The sequence below is a fragment of the Pogoniulus pusillus genome, chromosome 1 (assembly GCF_015220805.1).
Source record: "Pogoniulus pusillus isolate bPogPus1 chromosome 1, bPogPus1.pri, whole genome shotgun sequence".
Taxonomy (NCBI): domain Eukaryota; kingdom Metazoa; phylum Chordata; class Aves; order Piciformes; family Lybiidae; genus Pogoniulus; species Pogoniulus pusillus.
In genome coordinates, this window is record NC_087264.1 from 27,721,864 (window position 1) to 27,738,211 (window position 16,348).

Below are 16,348 nucleotides of genomic sequence, written 5' to 3' on the forward strand. Positions count from 1 at the left end.
AATACTTAATTTCTCACTTTGAATATGTAGAGTGGAGTACTTGGCTTACTAGTGGATTTGAACATGTGGCACTTTTTATGCAGTCTAAAGTTAACAGCTGTCTGCCTTCTTGTTTTTTAAGGAAGTAAGATTTCAGCTCTAAGAGGAGGCTTTCATAAAATTTTACATCTTGCTGTTCTTTGTCCTCCTTCCCCCAGCTGAATTGCTTGCGAAAAAACAGCCATTAAAAACTAGTGAAGTATACTCTGATGATGAAGAGGAGGAAGAGGATGATAAGTCTAGTGAGAAAAGTGACCGCTCATCCAGATCCTCATCCTCTGATGAAGAGGAAGAGTAAGTAATAATCACTGAGCTATGGTTACTTGTAAATGTGTGTTCAAAAGCAGACATCCGCTTCATGTAGACAGATGCTGCTTTAGGCCAATATTTGGGGGCAGTTCAGCATCTCTAGAGTGGTTTTGCCTCTGGGCACATTTTCATTACTCAGATTTGAGTCCTTGGCTTCTATATCATGGTGTGTGTGACTGACTTTAGCTTGGGTGGGTTTGTGACTTTGGTTCCCTGCTGTTACCTTTAGCCCTCTTTGTGCTCTGTTGTGGGTTTTGTGTCCCCTCTTTGTGCTGTTGTGGGGTTTGTGCCCCCTCTTCACGCTGCTGTTTGTAGATTGGTTAGTTTAGCACCCACAATTAATTAGCAAGGCAGAGGTGTGTGCTGGGTGCTGGCTTATCTGAAAGTGGTGACTGATAAGCTGTCTTGGTGCAAGTCTACTTTGTGGTAGCAGAGGCAGTGGGTTCCAAGTCTGGGACTTCCCACTAAGCCTATCTCATGAATACTGACTTCACATATTTACAGCCAACTCCTATATGATGAATCATTCCTTTTAGGATTAATTTAAGTAGCGCTTCTGCACCCTGCTCAGAATGCCTGTTTTGATTTTGGTTTGTTTGTTTTTTTTTTTTTTTGCAATTGTTTCTCTTTTCCTTTATTCATTCTTACTTCTCCCAAATCAGGAAAGAAGAAATTCCTCCCAAGTCTCAGCCAGTGTCGTTGCCTGAAGAGCTGAACCGAGTGCGACTGTCCCGACACAAGCTGGAGCGCTGGTGTCACATGCCCTTCTTTGCCAAGACCGTCACTGGCTGCTTTGTCCGTATTGGCATTGGAAATCACAACAGCAAACCTGTTTATCGGGTGAGTTCAGTTCTTTTTATAGCACTATAAAGTAATATCTGCACCTCAGCAGTTCTCAGGTCTCTCTGATTCCTTGGGCGATTAATATAGAAAATTGTCTGTAAGTAGAAAAGTTAATTTCTGCCAAATCTATGGGAATAGCTAGGTGAACAAATGAGAGAGAGGGAAGCACTGACAACAGAGCCTGTTCTTCCAGCTTTGGATCATGCTGTCTTGTCTCATCATTTGTGTTGCGAAGGAGAGTTCAGGACATTGCTTTGACCAATTAAGGATGAGTAACATTCACCCTTTATCTCTGGGATTGTTCTCAAGTTATTGTGAGGTCTCCTTTCTTTACAAAGTGTTTCTAGTGCATCAGCATGCCTTAGAAGGTGATTGAGGTGCCTTAAAAGAGAAGATGATTGAGAACACAGCTTTGTCTTTCTTTTTGATTGCTGTAAATGCACAATTTTAATATGAAATAGCATTCTCTGAAATGGTATTAAGAAAAATACCCAAAGGTGTTTAGCATGTGAGGAGGACCCATGTATTTCATCTGGGACAAACGTTAGCCCAGACCAGCATTAATTGAAAAGGAAATAGGAAAAGCAGGGAATTCTACACAACTGGATCATGAAGGCAGTACTGAGAAGACAAAACTGTCAAGCATTTATATAATTTGTCAAATTGAAGTTGATGCATAAAGCAGCTAGTGAAGTACCTGATAATGTACAATGAAGAGTCTTGCTTTCCTTGATCTACTTAGAATTATTAGAGTAAGGTTTTTGATCTCTTATCAAGAGAAAAAAAGCTTAAATTTGCCAGATACATTCCAGGAACACACACAAAAAACAAAAACAAAAACCAAAAAACCTTTTCCATCTTTCCTCTTGTGTATTCTACTCTGCTATAGGTTGCTGAAATAACTGGTGTAGTAGAAACTGCAAAGGTTTATCAGCTTGGTGGTACCCGGACAAACAAAGGACTACAGTTGCGGTAAGATAGCGAAGTAGTTCTCATCAGTTCCTGAGTCAGTGTTCTTTCCATAGCAAATCATGTGCCCTGTCTGCTGAAAAGCAGGGCAGGCCTTGCTGTGCTGCTTGCTGCTAGTGTGTTTGGGTTGGGTTTGTTTGGGGTTTTTCCCCTTGGGCATAATGAAAATTGTAAAAAGATTTCATGCAGGGACTTGTGGTTGTGTTGACATCTGAGCAATTTGCAGTAGTAACCCATGATTGTCTGTTTGTGCCTTTTAAGCTGCATTGCAATACTCTTTTGCATCTTTTCTCCACTGTTGTTGCAATCAGATGTTAGAATATGTATCGCTGAAAGACATACATGATTGGGTCTGGCATACATGTTACAACACAAAATGTTTCGTTGGGAGAGAAGCAGCTAAATATAGCATCACATTTCTCAGTTCTTACAGCTCTTGTAAAGGTCGTGAGGTGAAAGGTAGCAGCATACAAAACATCCTGGTGAGGTAGGACAAGATGTTAACCGTTTTGGCTCAAGCACGTCTAGACAAGGGCCACAAATATTACCAGGCATCTGAAGCACAGGACAGAGAGAGTTGGAGTTGCTCAGCCTGGATAAGAGAAGGCACTGGGAAGATCTTATATCAGTCTTCCAGTACATAAAAGGGGCCTACAGGCAAGATGGAGAGATCTCTCTATCAGGCGGTGCAGTGATAGAATGAGAAGTTAACAGTTTCAAACTGAGAGGGCAGATCTGGATTAAATATAAGGAAGAAATATTTTAGCATGAAGGTAGTGCAGCACTGACACAGGTTGCCCAGAGATATTTGGGATGCCCCATCCCTGGAGGTGTTCAAGACCAGACAGAATGGGGCTTTAAGTTGCTTGGTCTAGTAGATGTCCCTGCCTAGAGCAAGGAGTTTGGAACTAGATGACCTTTAAGGTCATTTCCAACTCAAACCAGCCTATGATTCAATGACTTCTTAGGTTACCTCCAGAGAACTCCATGCTTTGGGTGAAATTTACACCATGGCAACTAATTATAGTGCTGGCTAGTAGCAGTGTAGTACTTTAGCTGTAGTACTCTGCAGATAACGTTTTGAGATTTCTGACTTCTGTCTGTTCAACAAATAAAAAATTAGATAGGGGTACTGTATCATTCAGTACTGCTTAAAAGTTGCTTCTAGTGGTTCGAGTGTGTTTCTTTCCAATGATTGTGCTGTGGATCACCCAACAGGGTGTTGAAGATATAGGTGTGAGAGAGGGCTGCTTCTGTTTTCTCCTGAGGCTTTTACTGCCACAAATTAGTGACTCTTGCCTGCAGACTGACTGTCTATTACTCTTTTGTGCATTGGTTTGGGAGTTATTGTCCCCCCTACACATAAGAAAATCATCCCGCTAGAAGTTAAGGAATGATGCTATATTTACAGCTTAGAACAATTTACAAGCATATACATACAGTTATATACAAGTCAAAAGTAATACAGAAACACAATACCCTCCCAGAAACCATCAGAGTCCCCAGGAGGCTCCCAACCCAAACCCTCTCCTCCCCTCTTTCCTTCATAGAATCATAGAATCATAGAATCAACCAGGTTGGAAGAGACCTCCAAGATCATCCAGTCCAACCTATCACCCAGCCCTAGCCAGTCAACTAGACCATGTCACTGAGTGCCTCATCCAGTCTTTTCTTGAAGACCCCCCTTCAGAAATAACCAGATCAACCCATGTATATCTCATATGATAAATCTGAAGAGCTCTGAGGTGAAATGTCAAGAAGATGACAAGGAGGTTAGAGGAAAAAAGGGTTAGGTTGGATTAAAGAGTTAAAGCAGAGGCAACCACAGAGACCAGACCACCAGAAAGAAGGAACAAAAGAGAATGCTGAGCATTTTGTGAGAAATGAGTCTCTTATCTGTATTTTGACTAGTTGCATTTCTCAACAGAAAAAATGAGGGTTATAGGGTACTGTTGGTTTTGTTTTTCTTTCTTCTCACAGCTAAGGATTTAATTTCTCTCAGTAAACTATTCCAACTAGCCTCAAACCAGCACACTTTGCATTATCTCTGATGTAGACTCCTGACTTGTGGCTAACCTGACTGAAGTTAGGGATAGCTTAGGGAGTAGTCTTAAGTGTCTGGTTTTGGGCTTCTTTCATATCTGTAGATCCCAGATCACAGCTTTGCACCATCAGAGGGGGCTATTATTACACTTTCTTGTTGCAGGCATGGCAATGATTCACGTGTGTTTCGTTTGGAGTTCGTCTCAAATCAGGAATTTACTGAAAGTGAGTTTATGAAGTGGAAGGAAGCGGTAAGTTTGCCAAACTTTAGTTTCTTCCTAGAAGCTTTCTGCAAAGGATACTTCAACTGGAAAGTAATGTCTTTGGCTCTTGTGTTTAGATGTTCTCTGCTGGGATGCAGCTACCCACTCTAGATGAGATAAACAAGAAGGAAGTGTCTATCAAAGAAGCCCTCAATTACAAGTTTAATGACCAGGACATTGAGGAGGTAAGCAGTGCACTGTGAGGCTGTGGCAAGTATTTGAAGGTAACAGGAACTCATGAAGTAGAGCACTAGCTGTTACAATGCTAAGTGATTGTGGTATTTGCTTCCTAAGAAGAGAATAAAAGGCTCAAAATGAAGCTGCACAACTGGATGGAGTAGCTTGCTGATCCAGCTGTTGTTTGGTGCTCACTCCTACTCCATCCTTTGTACTCTGTTACCTCCTCTTGAGCTGGCATTGCAGAACTCTGAAGCCCTAACCTGAGTATGACAGCTTAATTCTCAGGGACTGAGAAGCTGACAGCATCATGATAGATGCATTTATCACAGTTCCTGTAGTTTAATTCTTGCCTCATACTGACCAAATGTGATTAGCATCAGATTTTTGTAGGTAGTGAGTGAAGGGAATGGAACTGTACCTCATTACCAAATCACAAATTAAAAAATGCAGCAGAGTGATAGCATGAGTAAAATTCCGTGGCAGTAGTACATTTCTCAGCTGATACTGTTCTGTTGCTTCTGTTGTGAAAGTACTGAAATAGACATTTCATATTTGCATGTTCTTGCTGTTACCTCTGCATCTTTCAGATCGTGAAAGAGAAGGAAAGGTTCAGAAAAGCACCTCCAAATTATGCTATGAAGAAAACTCAGCTATTGAAGGAGAAGGTGAGACATGAGATGATGTCTACAAGTGTAATGCAGTCTTTGATTTTGAACAACTGGAGCTCACCTGGATTTTCGCTCTAGTCAGCAGTAAGCTCAACTTGAAATATGCAGCAAAAAGGTGGATTTCAAAGTTCATTGCTGGATTCAAACTGCAGAGAACTCAGTTAAAGCTATTGAATTCTTTTCCTAAGGACAATTGCCAACAATATTTTGTCCTTCAAACAAGGTCTTAAACTATTCTGCTTTAGAAACTTTTTTCTTTCCTTTTTCTTTTCTTTTTTTTCTCTCTCTCCAGAGTACCCTGTAATAGTAACATTTGAAAGTTGAGTTCCTTTTTTGGGGTAGTAAAATAAGTCACTTTAAATTGTCTTTTACTCAGGCGTGACTGAATTGTCACTCCATGGCCAGTAGTTCATATTGAAAAGAATACGTTGTCAAAAGATTTACTTGCCACAGAACTGTTTTACATGTAGACCTGCTGCAATGAACAGACCTGAGAAGCTGAAGTCAAGATGATAAGCAGTCTTCTATCTCTGAAGACAGATAGACATAGCAGGTTTTGTTTGGGTTTATTTATACAGTCCTTTTCCAGGATACTCCTGCTTCATATACAGGAAAAAAGAGAGTTTGTATTAATCCTTTAGTTCTGCATTCTTTGCGGAATGTTGTTTGGTCTCCGTTTTACTGTGCACAAAGGTGAGCTGTTAGTTTCGCACTGCAGAAGAGTGCAGTTGCCTTTTGGTGTCAGCAGGTGGCATAACAAGCTGCTGCTGTTGCTCTGGTGCGGCGGTAGAGGACTATCGCAGGATGTTCGGGGTTGGAGGGGATCTCTAGAGATCTTTGAGTCCAGTCCCCTCGCCAGAGCAGGACCATGTAATCTAGCATAGGTCGCACAGGAAACCAGCTCCCTGAAATAAGGGGCAGCTAACAGTTGTACAAATACAAATCCTTTTTCTCAGCTGGTTAATAGTGGAATGAATTTTTAGTCAAACATGTAACTCAAATCATCTGCTCTCTTCTGCTGGGTCTAGTGCTCCTATGTCATCTTTAGTTAAGTAGTTTCAGAGATTTTCAGAGTTCTTCAGAATAAGAAGTCCTGTTTTGCCTTGAGCCGTAGGGAGAGTTTAGCTCTTTGTGTTCTTGCCATGCAAGGTAGAACATTTGCAACTGGAACAGGGTTAGCTGGCTGATTGATGGGTCTGTCTCTTGTTTCTCTGACTAGTTCTGCGGTATAGTAGTGCCTAATGAATTACTGTTTGATTCAAGGCTATGGCTGAGGACTTGGGGGACCAAGATAAGGCCAAACAGATTCAAGATCAGCTTAATGAACTCGAAGAGAGAGCAGAGGCCCTGGATCGTCAACGAACAAAAAACATTTCTGCAATCAGGTAAGAAGCAGGAGGAATTTTCTTTTTCCAATGGTACCAATCCAAATACACTGAGAAGAGCTAATGCAGTAGTGAATTAACTGCAAGATTTTGCTTCTTCTTTCCTGAATAATGTATTAGTGAAATGTACCAGAGCAGCTCTATTAGTGCTCGCCTGCCTTCACTCCTTTCTATCAGTCATTCTATTAAAAATGTTGAAGATGTAATTTCTCTTCCACATACCCCAGATAGCAGTTATGTTGCAATAAGAGTAATTTCTGATTGGGTTGAAGCTGCAAGAATGTTGTCAGGTGTTGTGTTGTGTAGAGATGGACCAATGACAGTCACTTTCATTTTCTTCTCCTGCCCTTTGTTTATTTCCTTGCTGCAGTTACATCAACCAGAGGAACAGAGAGTGGAATATCGTTGAGTCTGAGAAGGCTCTTGTGGTAAATAGTGCTGAATTAATACTAATGTAGAAGTAGAGATGAAATGATGCAAAGGGAGATGAATGCATGATAAAGATAGCCAATGTTTTAAACAAGCTGTAAAATCTTTCATATAGGCAAATTATGTGTTTTTAAGTGCATTGCTTTGTCCTTTTGATCAACTCAGTTATCAGCAGATTGTTGACTGTTAGAGTGACTCAGTGCATTTTGTATGAGAGAAAAAATGGTGGAAGAAGTAGTCAGTTTACTGCAGTGACACTGCAATTTAAAAGATTAGCTTGTTAACAAGAGTTGGGCACTACGGCCAGTTTTGCCCAACGAAGCATAGGACTGTGGATGTGTCTGCACTGCTCTTGCTGTTCTTCCTCTGATCATGATATTCTGTATAACTCTGAGTACTTGCATGGGCACAGGGTCCTGTGGGAGGATTTGTGATGGTGCAAGTAGCTAACTCTACAAAACCATGTGCTTTTTCTTCTTCAGGCTGAAAGTCACAGCATGAAAAACCAACAAATGGACCCGTTTACTAGGCGGCAGTGCAAGCCCACAATAGTGTCTAATGTGAGTGTGATAGTGAAGTTCAACTGAGGCAATTTGCAGAGAAAAAGAAACCACTGTAATCCAGAAAGTAGGGAGGAAAATATATTAATTCCCAACTGTGCCATATGCTATTGACACTCCACATATCAGAGTGAGAGGTGGTTGAGTTAGATCCTGGTGTTGCTATCCCCAAAGGGGGAAAAAGCAGGTTTAATAATTTTTTTCTGTAATGCAAAGTGTGAAGGACATAAGCGGTGTGGGTATGTACATGGGGAAGGAACTGTGGTTTAGACTTCTGCAGTCAGGTCTTCTATGTAAGAATTAATCGGATTTAGTTAGCTTGGGGAAGACAGTTTGCTTTAGGTGTCAGTTTTGCTTCTGATTAACTGAAGCTTTCTTGAAAGATCTGTGGAGATAGACAAGAGACAGATATTTTGGGTCTGTGATGGAGAAAGTAGTTTAACACCAACTTCTGTCATACTGTGGCAAAATCTGCTACTGCAGCGTAAGTCAAGTGATCAGCTGCTGCTTCTAAGTCATCTGACTCAGTGGAGACATCTTCTGGAGTTGTGTATGGTTCTGGTATCAGTACTTAAACTGGTCAGGTTGGCTCTCACCCATCTCCACTAACTGGTAAGAGAATAGAAAAGGAATTGAAAGTAGCTTATTTTACTGAAATTACTAGAGAAGAATCCTAACTACTTATGGTAGACAACTATTATGTAAGTAGTCTCCTAAAGATTTCTTCTCTTTATTAGAATGTTTCAGACAGAACTGTAATAGTGTTAAGACTAGTCATGGGAACAAACCATTCAACAGGAAATGTGATCCTTATTTTCTCAAAGACTTTCTGAAGAATAACTTTTAGTTTGATATTGTCAGATGCACTGTACAGATGTCAGGATGATTCCACTTCTCTGAGATCCTGAAGATAACAGGGCTGATCTACAGCTTCTAACGGTTTTAGATTCATATATAAGTGCTCTGTCAACAAAATGGCAGTTTGCTTTTCACCAGTTCAAATAGAGTGGGTTTTAAAAAATACTATTCTATATATTTATTCATTCATTTATTCTACTTCTGCAGTCCAGAGATCCTGCTGTCCAAGCTGCCATCCTTGCCCAGCTAAATGCAAAGTACGGGTCTGGTGTGTTGCCAGATGCTCCAAAGGACATGAGCAAGGCAAGTTTCCATTTGTGTCTCTTGTTGCATTCCTCCCACTGTCACCATTTTGCTCTAGGAGCTTATGACTAATAGACATGCATGCTTCAGATCTAGAAATAGGTATCCTGTAGAACATGTTCATGATGTAGAAAGAACTTCTTTCTGGGAGAAGGAAAATTAAATTTCTCTCGCAGTATGAAAGCTAAAGTAAGTTTGCTTGTGACATGTGGGGAAAAGGCGTGTTTATCTCTGTCTGGACAGTAATAGCTGAAGAGTTACCTGTGTTTTTTTGTTTCAGGGCCAAGGGAAGGATAAAGATGTGAACTCTAAATCAGCCAGCGACCTCTCAGAAGATCTTTTTAAAGTGCATGACTTTGATGTAAAGATTGATCTTCAGGTTCCCAGTTCAGGTAGGTGTTCCAGCTGAGTTTGGGGATGTGATTGTCCAACTTGTTCTAGTAGAGCTCACTTCTTCTAGAATAATTCTTTCAAAATTGTTGGTGATTGTGAAGATGAGAGCAAGGACTCTGTTGTCTGGGCAGGTAACTTTGAACTGAGGAGAGACTCTGTGCTAGGGATATCCACTGAGAAAACAGCACTAAAAGCCTGGATGTCCCCATATCTTTGCCCCAAACACCTGGGGAGAAGATGACATATCTACCACTTTTCTAATGTACCCTTCCAGTCTACAGCATCTGTGTCTTACATAATCTTTGGAGAACAGAGGAGAGTGTAGCACTTAATAAGCCTTGATAGCTAGCCTGATATTTCCTTTGTTAATTTGTCCAATTGCTTTAAGGACAGGTGGGCCTTGAGCATCTCTAATGTCCTGTTCCATAATCTCTGTTCATGCTATGTGGATAAAGTAATTTTACTTGATTTCAAACCAGCTCCTTTACCAAGGGGAACCAAAACATTGTGTATTGGGTAGGGAGTGAAAGTGCATTTACAAACACAAACTTCTGAACCATCCTCTTTGTGATCTTGACTTTGGGCATCTGAGAGATGTGGCAAGAACAATTTAGTGTCACAGAATCATACAGGTTGGGAAGAAAACCTTGATATCATCAATTCCCACTGTTAACTGGGCACTGCCAACCTCGTCACTAAACTGTGTCCTTAAGCACCACATTTAAATGCCTCCAAGGATGGTGACTTGGTTACTTCTGTGGGCAACCTGTTCCAATGCTGGAAAATCCTTTCAATGAAGATTTTTTTTTTCTAATATTCAGTCTAAATCTCTCCTGACACAGCTTGAGGCCATTTCCTCCCATCTTGTCAAGCTGTTTTCCAGTGGTGGGGAAGCCATGGGGGCATACTAATGCCATTTGACTCACAAGGTGCATTTTTTTCTTGCATTACTGAAAGCGTTAGAACTGAGCAGTGACAGGGCAAGGAGGCCTTCTACAGACAGCTGGAGGCAACCTCTAGAGCTAACTCCTTGGTACTCATGGGAGACTTCAATCACCCTGGTGTTTGCTGGGAAGATCACACAGCCAGGCACAGACAGTCCAAAAGGCTCTTGCAGTATATCAACAATAACTTCTTGATGCAGGTAGTGGAGGAACCAACAAGGAGAGGTGCACTGCTGGACCTTGTATTAACTAAGAAAGGAGGACTGGTTGAGGACATTAAGGTCAGGAACAGCCTTGGGAACATTGATCGTGACATGGTGGAGTTTCGTATTCTAAAGGGCAGAATCAGAGCAACAAGTAGAATTGCAACCCTGGACTTCTGCAGAGCTACCTTTGTGCTCTTCCGGGACATGCTTGCTAAGGCTCTGGAGGGGAAAGGAGCCCAAGAAAGTTGGCTAATTTTTAAAGACCACTTCTTCCAAGCCCAAGCTAGGTGTGTCTGATGATTTGCATCCCTGAGCTTTCGGCCCAGCACCTAGTCTGAGTCCCTGAGGTTAGCAAAAGGCAGTCTTTATCTTTGATTAGGGAGAGACATGCAATCTTTATCTTTGTTGATGAACAAGAGAGAAGATTTAGACTTTCACAGGAGATTCCACCTCAACGTAAAGGGATGCTTCTTTATGATGAGAGTGGCATAGCACTGAAACAGGCTGCTCAGAGAGGCTGTGGAATCTCGGCCTCTGGAGACTTCCAAAACCTGCTTGGATGTGTTCCTGTGTGGCCTGCCCTAGGTGATCCTGCTTTGGCAGAGGGGTTAGACTCAATGATCGCTGGAGGTCCCTTCTAACTTCTACCATTCTGTGATTCTGTAATCAGGTTTCTTGGTCTGTGTGGATCCAATGGCCTGGCATATCAGACCCACAGGAGGATAAGGCTTTAATAGATACTGGTGCACAATACGCTAATGCCATCAAGCTACAAAGGGGTTGAACCCATGTATGTTTCTGGAGTGACACTATAGATAGTGCTTTAAGTCTGGTGGTTGTGTTTTTTGATTCAGGCAGAGCACCATTTTGGCATCCTGCTTTGTGCAGTCTCTTCTTAACAGGAGACCCTGGGGATTGGTTAAAACGTATATTGTAGACACGAACAAGAAAGTTTGACTTCTGTTCAGTTACCTGTCTAATTGTGCTTGCTAATCTCATGGAGTAATCTATTTATCAAAGATCCCAGAACTGAGCCTGATGGCTTTCTTTTTATTGTGATTCCAGTGTTTATTATAGAGTAGCTTTCCTTAAAGTGGAAATGCACTTACCAGCAGAAAGCTGAATTAAAAAACAGCCCCAAAATTGCATGTTGTATTTCAGTACCTCTGAAGGTAAGTCGCCAGGTAATCCTTGTATTGTTAGCTGAAGTTTTAACCTGATGTGTCCTGGGGAAGCCTAATGTGATTGTGTGGTGAAGTCATCAGCAAAAGCAGCAAATGAAAACCTGTAGTCCTCTATATTTCTGTCCTCACACTTCTCTTGTCCCCAACAGAATCTAAAGCACTGGCCATCACCTCCAAGGCTCCACCAGCAAAAGATGGTGCCCCTCGGCGATCACTGAATTTGGAGGACTACAAAAAGAGGCGGGGGCTTATTTGAGCATGCCCACTCTGCTGCTTCTAATCCTGCATGCTCCATGACGATGTCCTACCTTTTCTTCCTCCCTTTTCAGTTCTCCCTTCTGGGTTGGAGCAGCACTGGAGCTGGGAAGAGACTCTTTAAAACTGCCAGTCATCTGTAACATAAACCATTCAACTATTTACTGTATAGACCTCCTTTCTTGCCCTTTCCTCCTGCCCCCCTCACAAATGTGGATCTGTGCTATTTGGGGTTTTCCCATTTCTTTTAGTTTGAGTTTTGTTTTTATTTTGTTGATGCAGCTCGTTGGTCCACTCTGTGTTCAGTATTAGCCTGAGGTCTGGATTTTATAGGAATCTCTGGGTGGTCACAGAGTCAGCACTTGGTGATCTCCCCTTGCATATCGCCACAGGCACGGTGATAAACGTTGGCACAAGACCTTTGTGGCTGGAAGGTCATCGGCACTTTCTTCCTCCTCTTCTTCCTCCTCCTTCATCCTAGCTTTGGAGAAGGGAATCTTCAAAAACTGGCTTAGGTTCAAAGTGTAAATTTTTTTGGGAGGGTTGTGTGACTTTTTTTCAGGTGTTTTTTATCATTTTTAAGCTGCAGTACTATTTGTATCAGTATGTCACAGTTCTTTACGGCTGTTTTGAATTTCTACCAGCTGTACTTGAGCATCTGAAATTGCAAGAAAGAAACTCATTAAATGTGATTCTTCTTACTAAAACGGCTTGGCTGATATAGCTGTTTAACTTCATGTTCCCTTTTGTACTTACACTTAAGTGATGAGAGAGAGGTACACAGCTCTCGATCTGAGACTTGCCATCTGTAGCACATCCAGAGTCTCCAGCTGTAACTGAGTGGAGTAGCTTTTGCTGGGATGGCCCTGGGGTGCTCATTGGTTGGGCTTTAATTTCTTCTCCAAGACATCTTTAAGTCACTGTGGGCTCCTGGGCTCCTGCTTACTTTGTTTCTTGCTTTGTGAACCATCTAAACAGGGCTTCTATAAACGAAAAAAACCCGTAAAAATTCACTTTGTGTTGAAGGGGAAGGACACAGTAAGGACATAACAGAAAGGTCAGCAGGTAATGTATGAGAGGTAGCAGATGCACGTTTTTCATATATGAACTGGTACAAGTGGAGTGTGACACTAGCACAAGAATTCTATGGCTTTGTGGAATGTTTGACTGGACACAAGGTGACATAAATTATCACTCAGGTGAAAAAAAAATCCAAATGTAAATATAAGTGATGTTTAACAAAGAACTTTTCCAAACAAGATTCAACTGAATATATGGAGCTAAGAACTAAATTAAAAGAGAATTAAAAGTCTAAGAGGTTAGAGGCCCTCATTCAGGTAAGCATTTAAGCATGTGTTTGTTCTTACTCAGGCCAGTATGTATGTAATAGCTTTGGCACTAAACTGGGTAGGAATGATTCTGAGGGACCCTGAAGAGAGGAAATGCTGATGCTCTTCTTGTCAGAGCATTACTGGTTTTCTGAAATCATACACTGGTTATGTTCAAACCTGTGTTTGATGCTTTCTTGTTGGATTCTTAATGAAACTTTAATCTAGTTCTTAATTTAACTTTCTCTTCCTTTTTATAACAGTAGCTTTAAAGAAACATCATGTAATTGTGTGCAGATTGATACCATGAACTGTGTATTAAAAAAATCAACCTATGAAGCAGCTCTTATCTCCCATATAAACAAATAGAAGCCCATCAATGCTTTATTTACACAATAGCCCACACTTCTAGGACACAATGTGGGTTATTCTGTAGATTTGTAATCCCAGGCTGCTTTAATTTGATGGCCTATTTTAGCAGCTTCTCTGGAGTTGTAGTAGGCTCTCACACATATGTACTTTTAACTTTTTAAGAGTGGATTTATGGAATCTACCTTGGTAACTTAATAAGAGGCATCGCAATTCACCATGTAGATATGCATTTGATATGGTTTTGGGTTTTGTTATCCTTTTCCAACAGCTTCTATGATGTTACAGGTTTGTAATGATAATTAAAAGAATCATCTGAATTTACTTTGCAACAGCCAGTTTTCAAAATGATCATTCTCCAATGCTTTGCAGAAACAATTGCCAAATCAAGCAATTCAGGAAGTGATTTTTCCATAGAAATGCCTCAGAGCTCTTGAGGCACAGTGACTAATGGTCTCTAAAGATAAAGTTATCTCAGAGTCAGTATTTGTAACGTGCTGGTCCTTGGTGTAAAAGTTACCTAAACCCAGTGAATTTGGCAACAGAAGAGTAGTCTTTACTACATCAGAATGTTGACCAGACCCAGAGTGTCACAAGTAATTTATAGTGGCGATAACTGAAAGAGAGGGAATGAAGTCAAATTAGAATGCAGATCTGAGTCATGAACTATGTCCTAGCTATCTGCAACTACAAACCTGCCACTTACCCTCCCAAAGTCTCTGGATTCTGCTGAAATACTGGTTTTTAAGAGAGGCAGCAGTCAGTAAATTATCATGCAAACCTCTTATATTGAGAATAATACATGAAGAAAGTACTCTTGAATAGTTACAGAACTGTGTATGAAAGCTGTAACCTTTTTTCCTTTAAGTGCATGTAAAGGTGAGTGACTACACCTCCTACTTGTTAGAGGGGGAGAGATTTGTTTGCTTTGTTTCATTGGTGTCCTAGCATAGTTCATCACAATTGTACAGACTTCTATAAATAAACTTGGTTTGTTGGTTTAATAAGGTGGATTGTTTATCCCTCGATCCGAGTTGCTATGGGGTTCCTGTCTGTAACTTGTTTTTGCAGAAGCTGACACTTCATTTAGCAGTCTGGCTGACTTTAAAATACTAATACTACAAAATAATTAACGAAAAGTAGCCTCCTTCTTTTGCAAGAGCAGCTGTTGAGTCCTGCATCACTCCGTAACAACTGAAGTTGCTCCTTGTTGCTAGACTAAAGCAGAGCCTCCTGGAAGGTCAGTTCGCTCATCTCCCTGTAAAGGCAGACTTGGCTCTTTCTGTAAAAGTCTGGACTGCTTGTGTAGTCAAAGATGCCCAAGCATGGAGCTGAATTTAGAGGAGCTACTGAATGGCGTGAAGCAAGACTGAGCTCAGGATGGGAGGGGGAGGCACAAGAGGTGTAACCTGAAACAGGTTAAGTTCTGCCAACATGTAAGGAAAAAAATGTTCCCTCTTGTGGGAGGGAGTGGACTAGGTTAGACAGAGAGATTATTCTCTCTGTTTGGGAGATTTTTCAAGAGAAGACTGGGTTAAGCCATGATCCAACATTGCAGTTTACCCAGCTTGGAGCAGGAGGGTGGAGTGGCAGCATCGCTGAGCTCTTCCCCTCTGACCCAAATTATCCTGTGACTATTGCTTTCTCCAGTTTTGTTTGTCCTCCTTGTGCCCCTCCACCACTCCCCCTCCCGCATGCAATGCACAGAATTTGACTCATGTAGTGACTCACCGCGAACGGTGCAGCATTTCCTGTACATACCCTTTGTGCAGATTCAGGTCTGCAGAGATTATCTAGGGCTGGCTGTGAAAGAAGATTGTTGCCGGGTTTATCGCTGGCCTGGCTGAAGTGTAACAGCCTGTGAAGTGCTGACTGAAGAGCAGTAATTGAGATTAGATTAGCGAAGTGTTCCCTTGATGGGCTAGGAACAACAAAATGTATCTTCAGTGTTCAACCTCTTTATGAGCTTTAAAAAAAAAGTTTATGTTTCTAAGATGCTGTGAAAGGTCAGAGTTTCAAGAAATTTTTAGGATAAAGGATCCTGAGTATGGGTTGACAGCTTTTAAGTGGCATTGGGAAGGACAGTCGAAAATGTTGTACCTCAAAGGAAAAAGAATGAACTATCTGTGAAGAAGGTGCTTTGCAGCTAGTTCAGTCTTAGCAGATGATGGGAGCAAAAGGTGAGAACGGAAAATGAGGCATCTGCACAAGTGCTTTGTTGGTTATATGTACTAGGGAATGAGAAGGCACATGAATGTCATCTCAAGTTTGGGCTTCAGCAGCTCTGTGTCAGTAAGCTTGTCCAGACCACTTTGATTATGGAGGTTCTTAATTGTGGAAAAAGAAGTGCTGTAAAACTGATACTTTAAACCATTGATGCATGTGCAGTGTTACTACATTCTTAACTAGCAAAATAAATGGAGGAAGTGTCTTTAGCTAGAGTAGTTAAGCATTCACTGGACCTACTTTACTGCTATGATCAGTGATTAACCCTACTACCATCATCAGTGGTCAGCCATGCTTATGTTAGAATGTACTTTAGAGGAGAATGTGTTCTTTGTCATTAACTTTCCACTCAGTTTTCAGTACTGAAACACGAGAGGAATTGAGATGGGAAAGGACTGTTTTCAGAAGTGCTGGCACTTAGTGTCCAAGAGTGAGCTGAATGCTTAAAGAGACTCAGTACCCTTAAGCAGTATGAAAGAAGGCAGTAAGTTATGGTGACGTTTTTCTTTGTGGGTTTGTTTTGTTGTGGGTTTTTTTTCTCCTGTTCTCAATGTTAAAGCTTAACGAAACCTTACCTTATGGTTGTTGCTCCTG

At 41.3% G+C, this 16,348-nt stretch overlaps 1 protein-coding gene across 1 annotated transcript in view; it reads left to right on the forward strand.

The window, feature by feature from the left end:
* The window catches only part of RTF1 (RTF1 homolog, Paf1/RNA polymerase II complex component), a 34,772-nt gene extending 20,237 nt beyond the window's left edge, over nucleotides 1-14,535 (forward strand). The window contains 12 exon segments of the mRNA XM_064145883.1: nucleotides 198-333; nucleotides 1,011-1,188; nucleotides 2,081-2,163; nucleotides 4,367-4,454; nucleotides 4,544-4,651; nucleotides 5,234-5,311; nucleotides 6,578-6,699; nucleotides 7,070-7,127; nucleotides 7,611-7,688; nucleotides 8,754-8,849; nucleotides 9,130-9,241; nucleotides 11,726-14,535. Of these exon segments, the coding sequence (XP_064001953.1) occupies nucleotides 198-333; nucleotides 1,011-1,188; nucleotides 2,081-2,163; nucleotides 4,367-4,454; nucleotides 4,544-4,651; nucleotides 5,234-5,311; nucleotides 6,578-6,699; nucleotides 7,070-7,127; nucleotides 7,611-7,688; nucleotides 8,754-8,849; nucleotides 9,130-9,241; nucleotides 11,726-11,832 (1,244 nt within the window). The 3' untranslated portion in view covers nucleotides 11,833-14,535.
* Nucleotides 14,536-16,348: the final 1,813 nt, after the last annotated feature.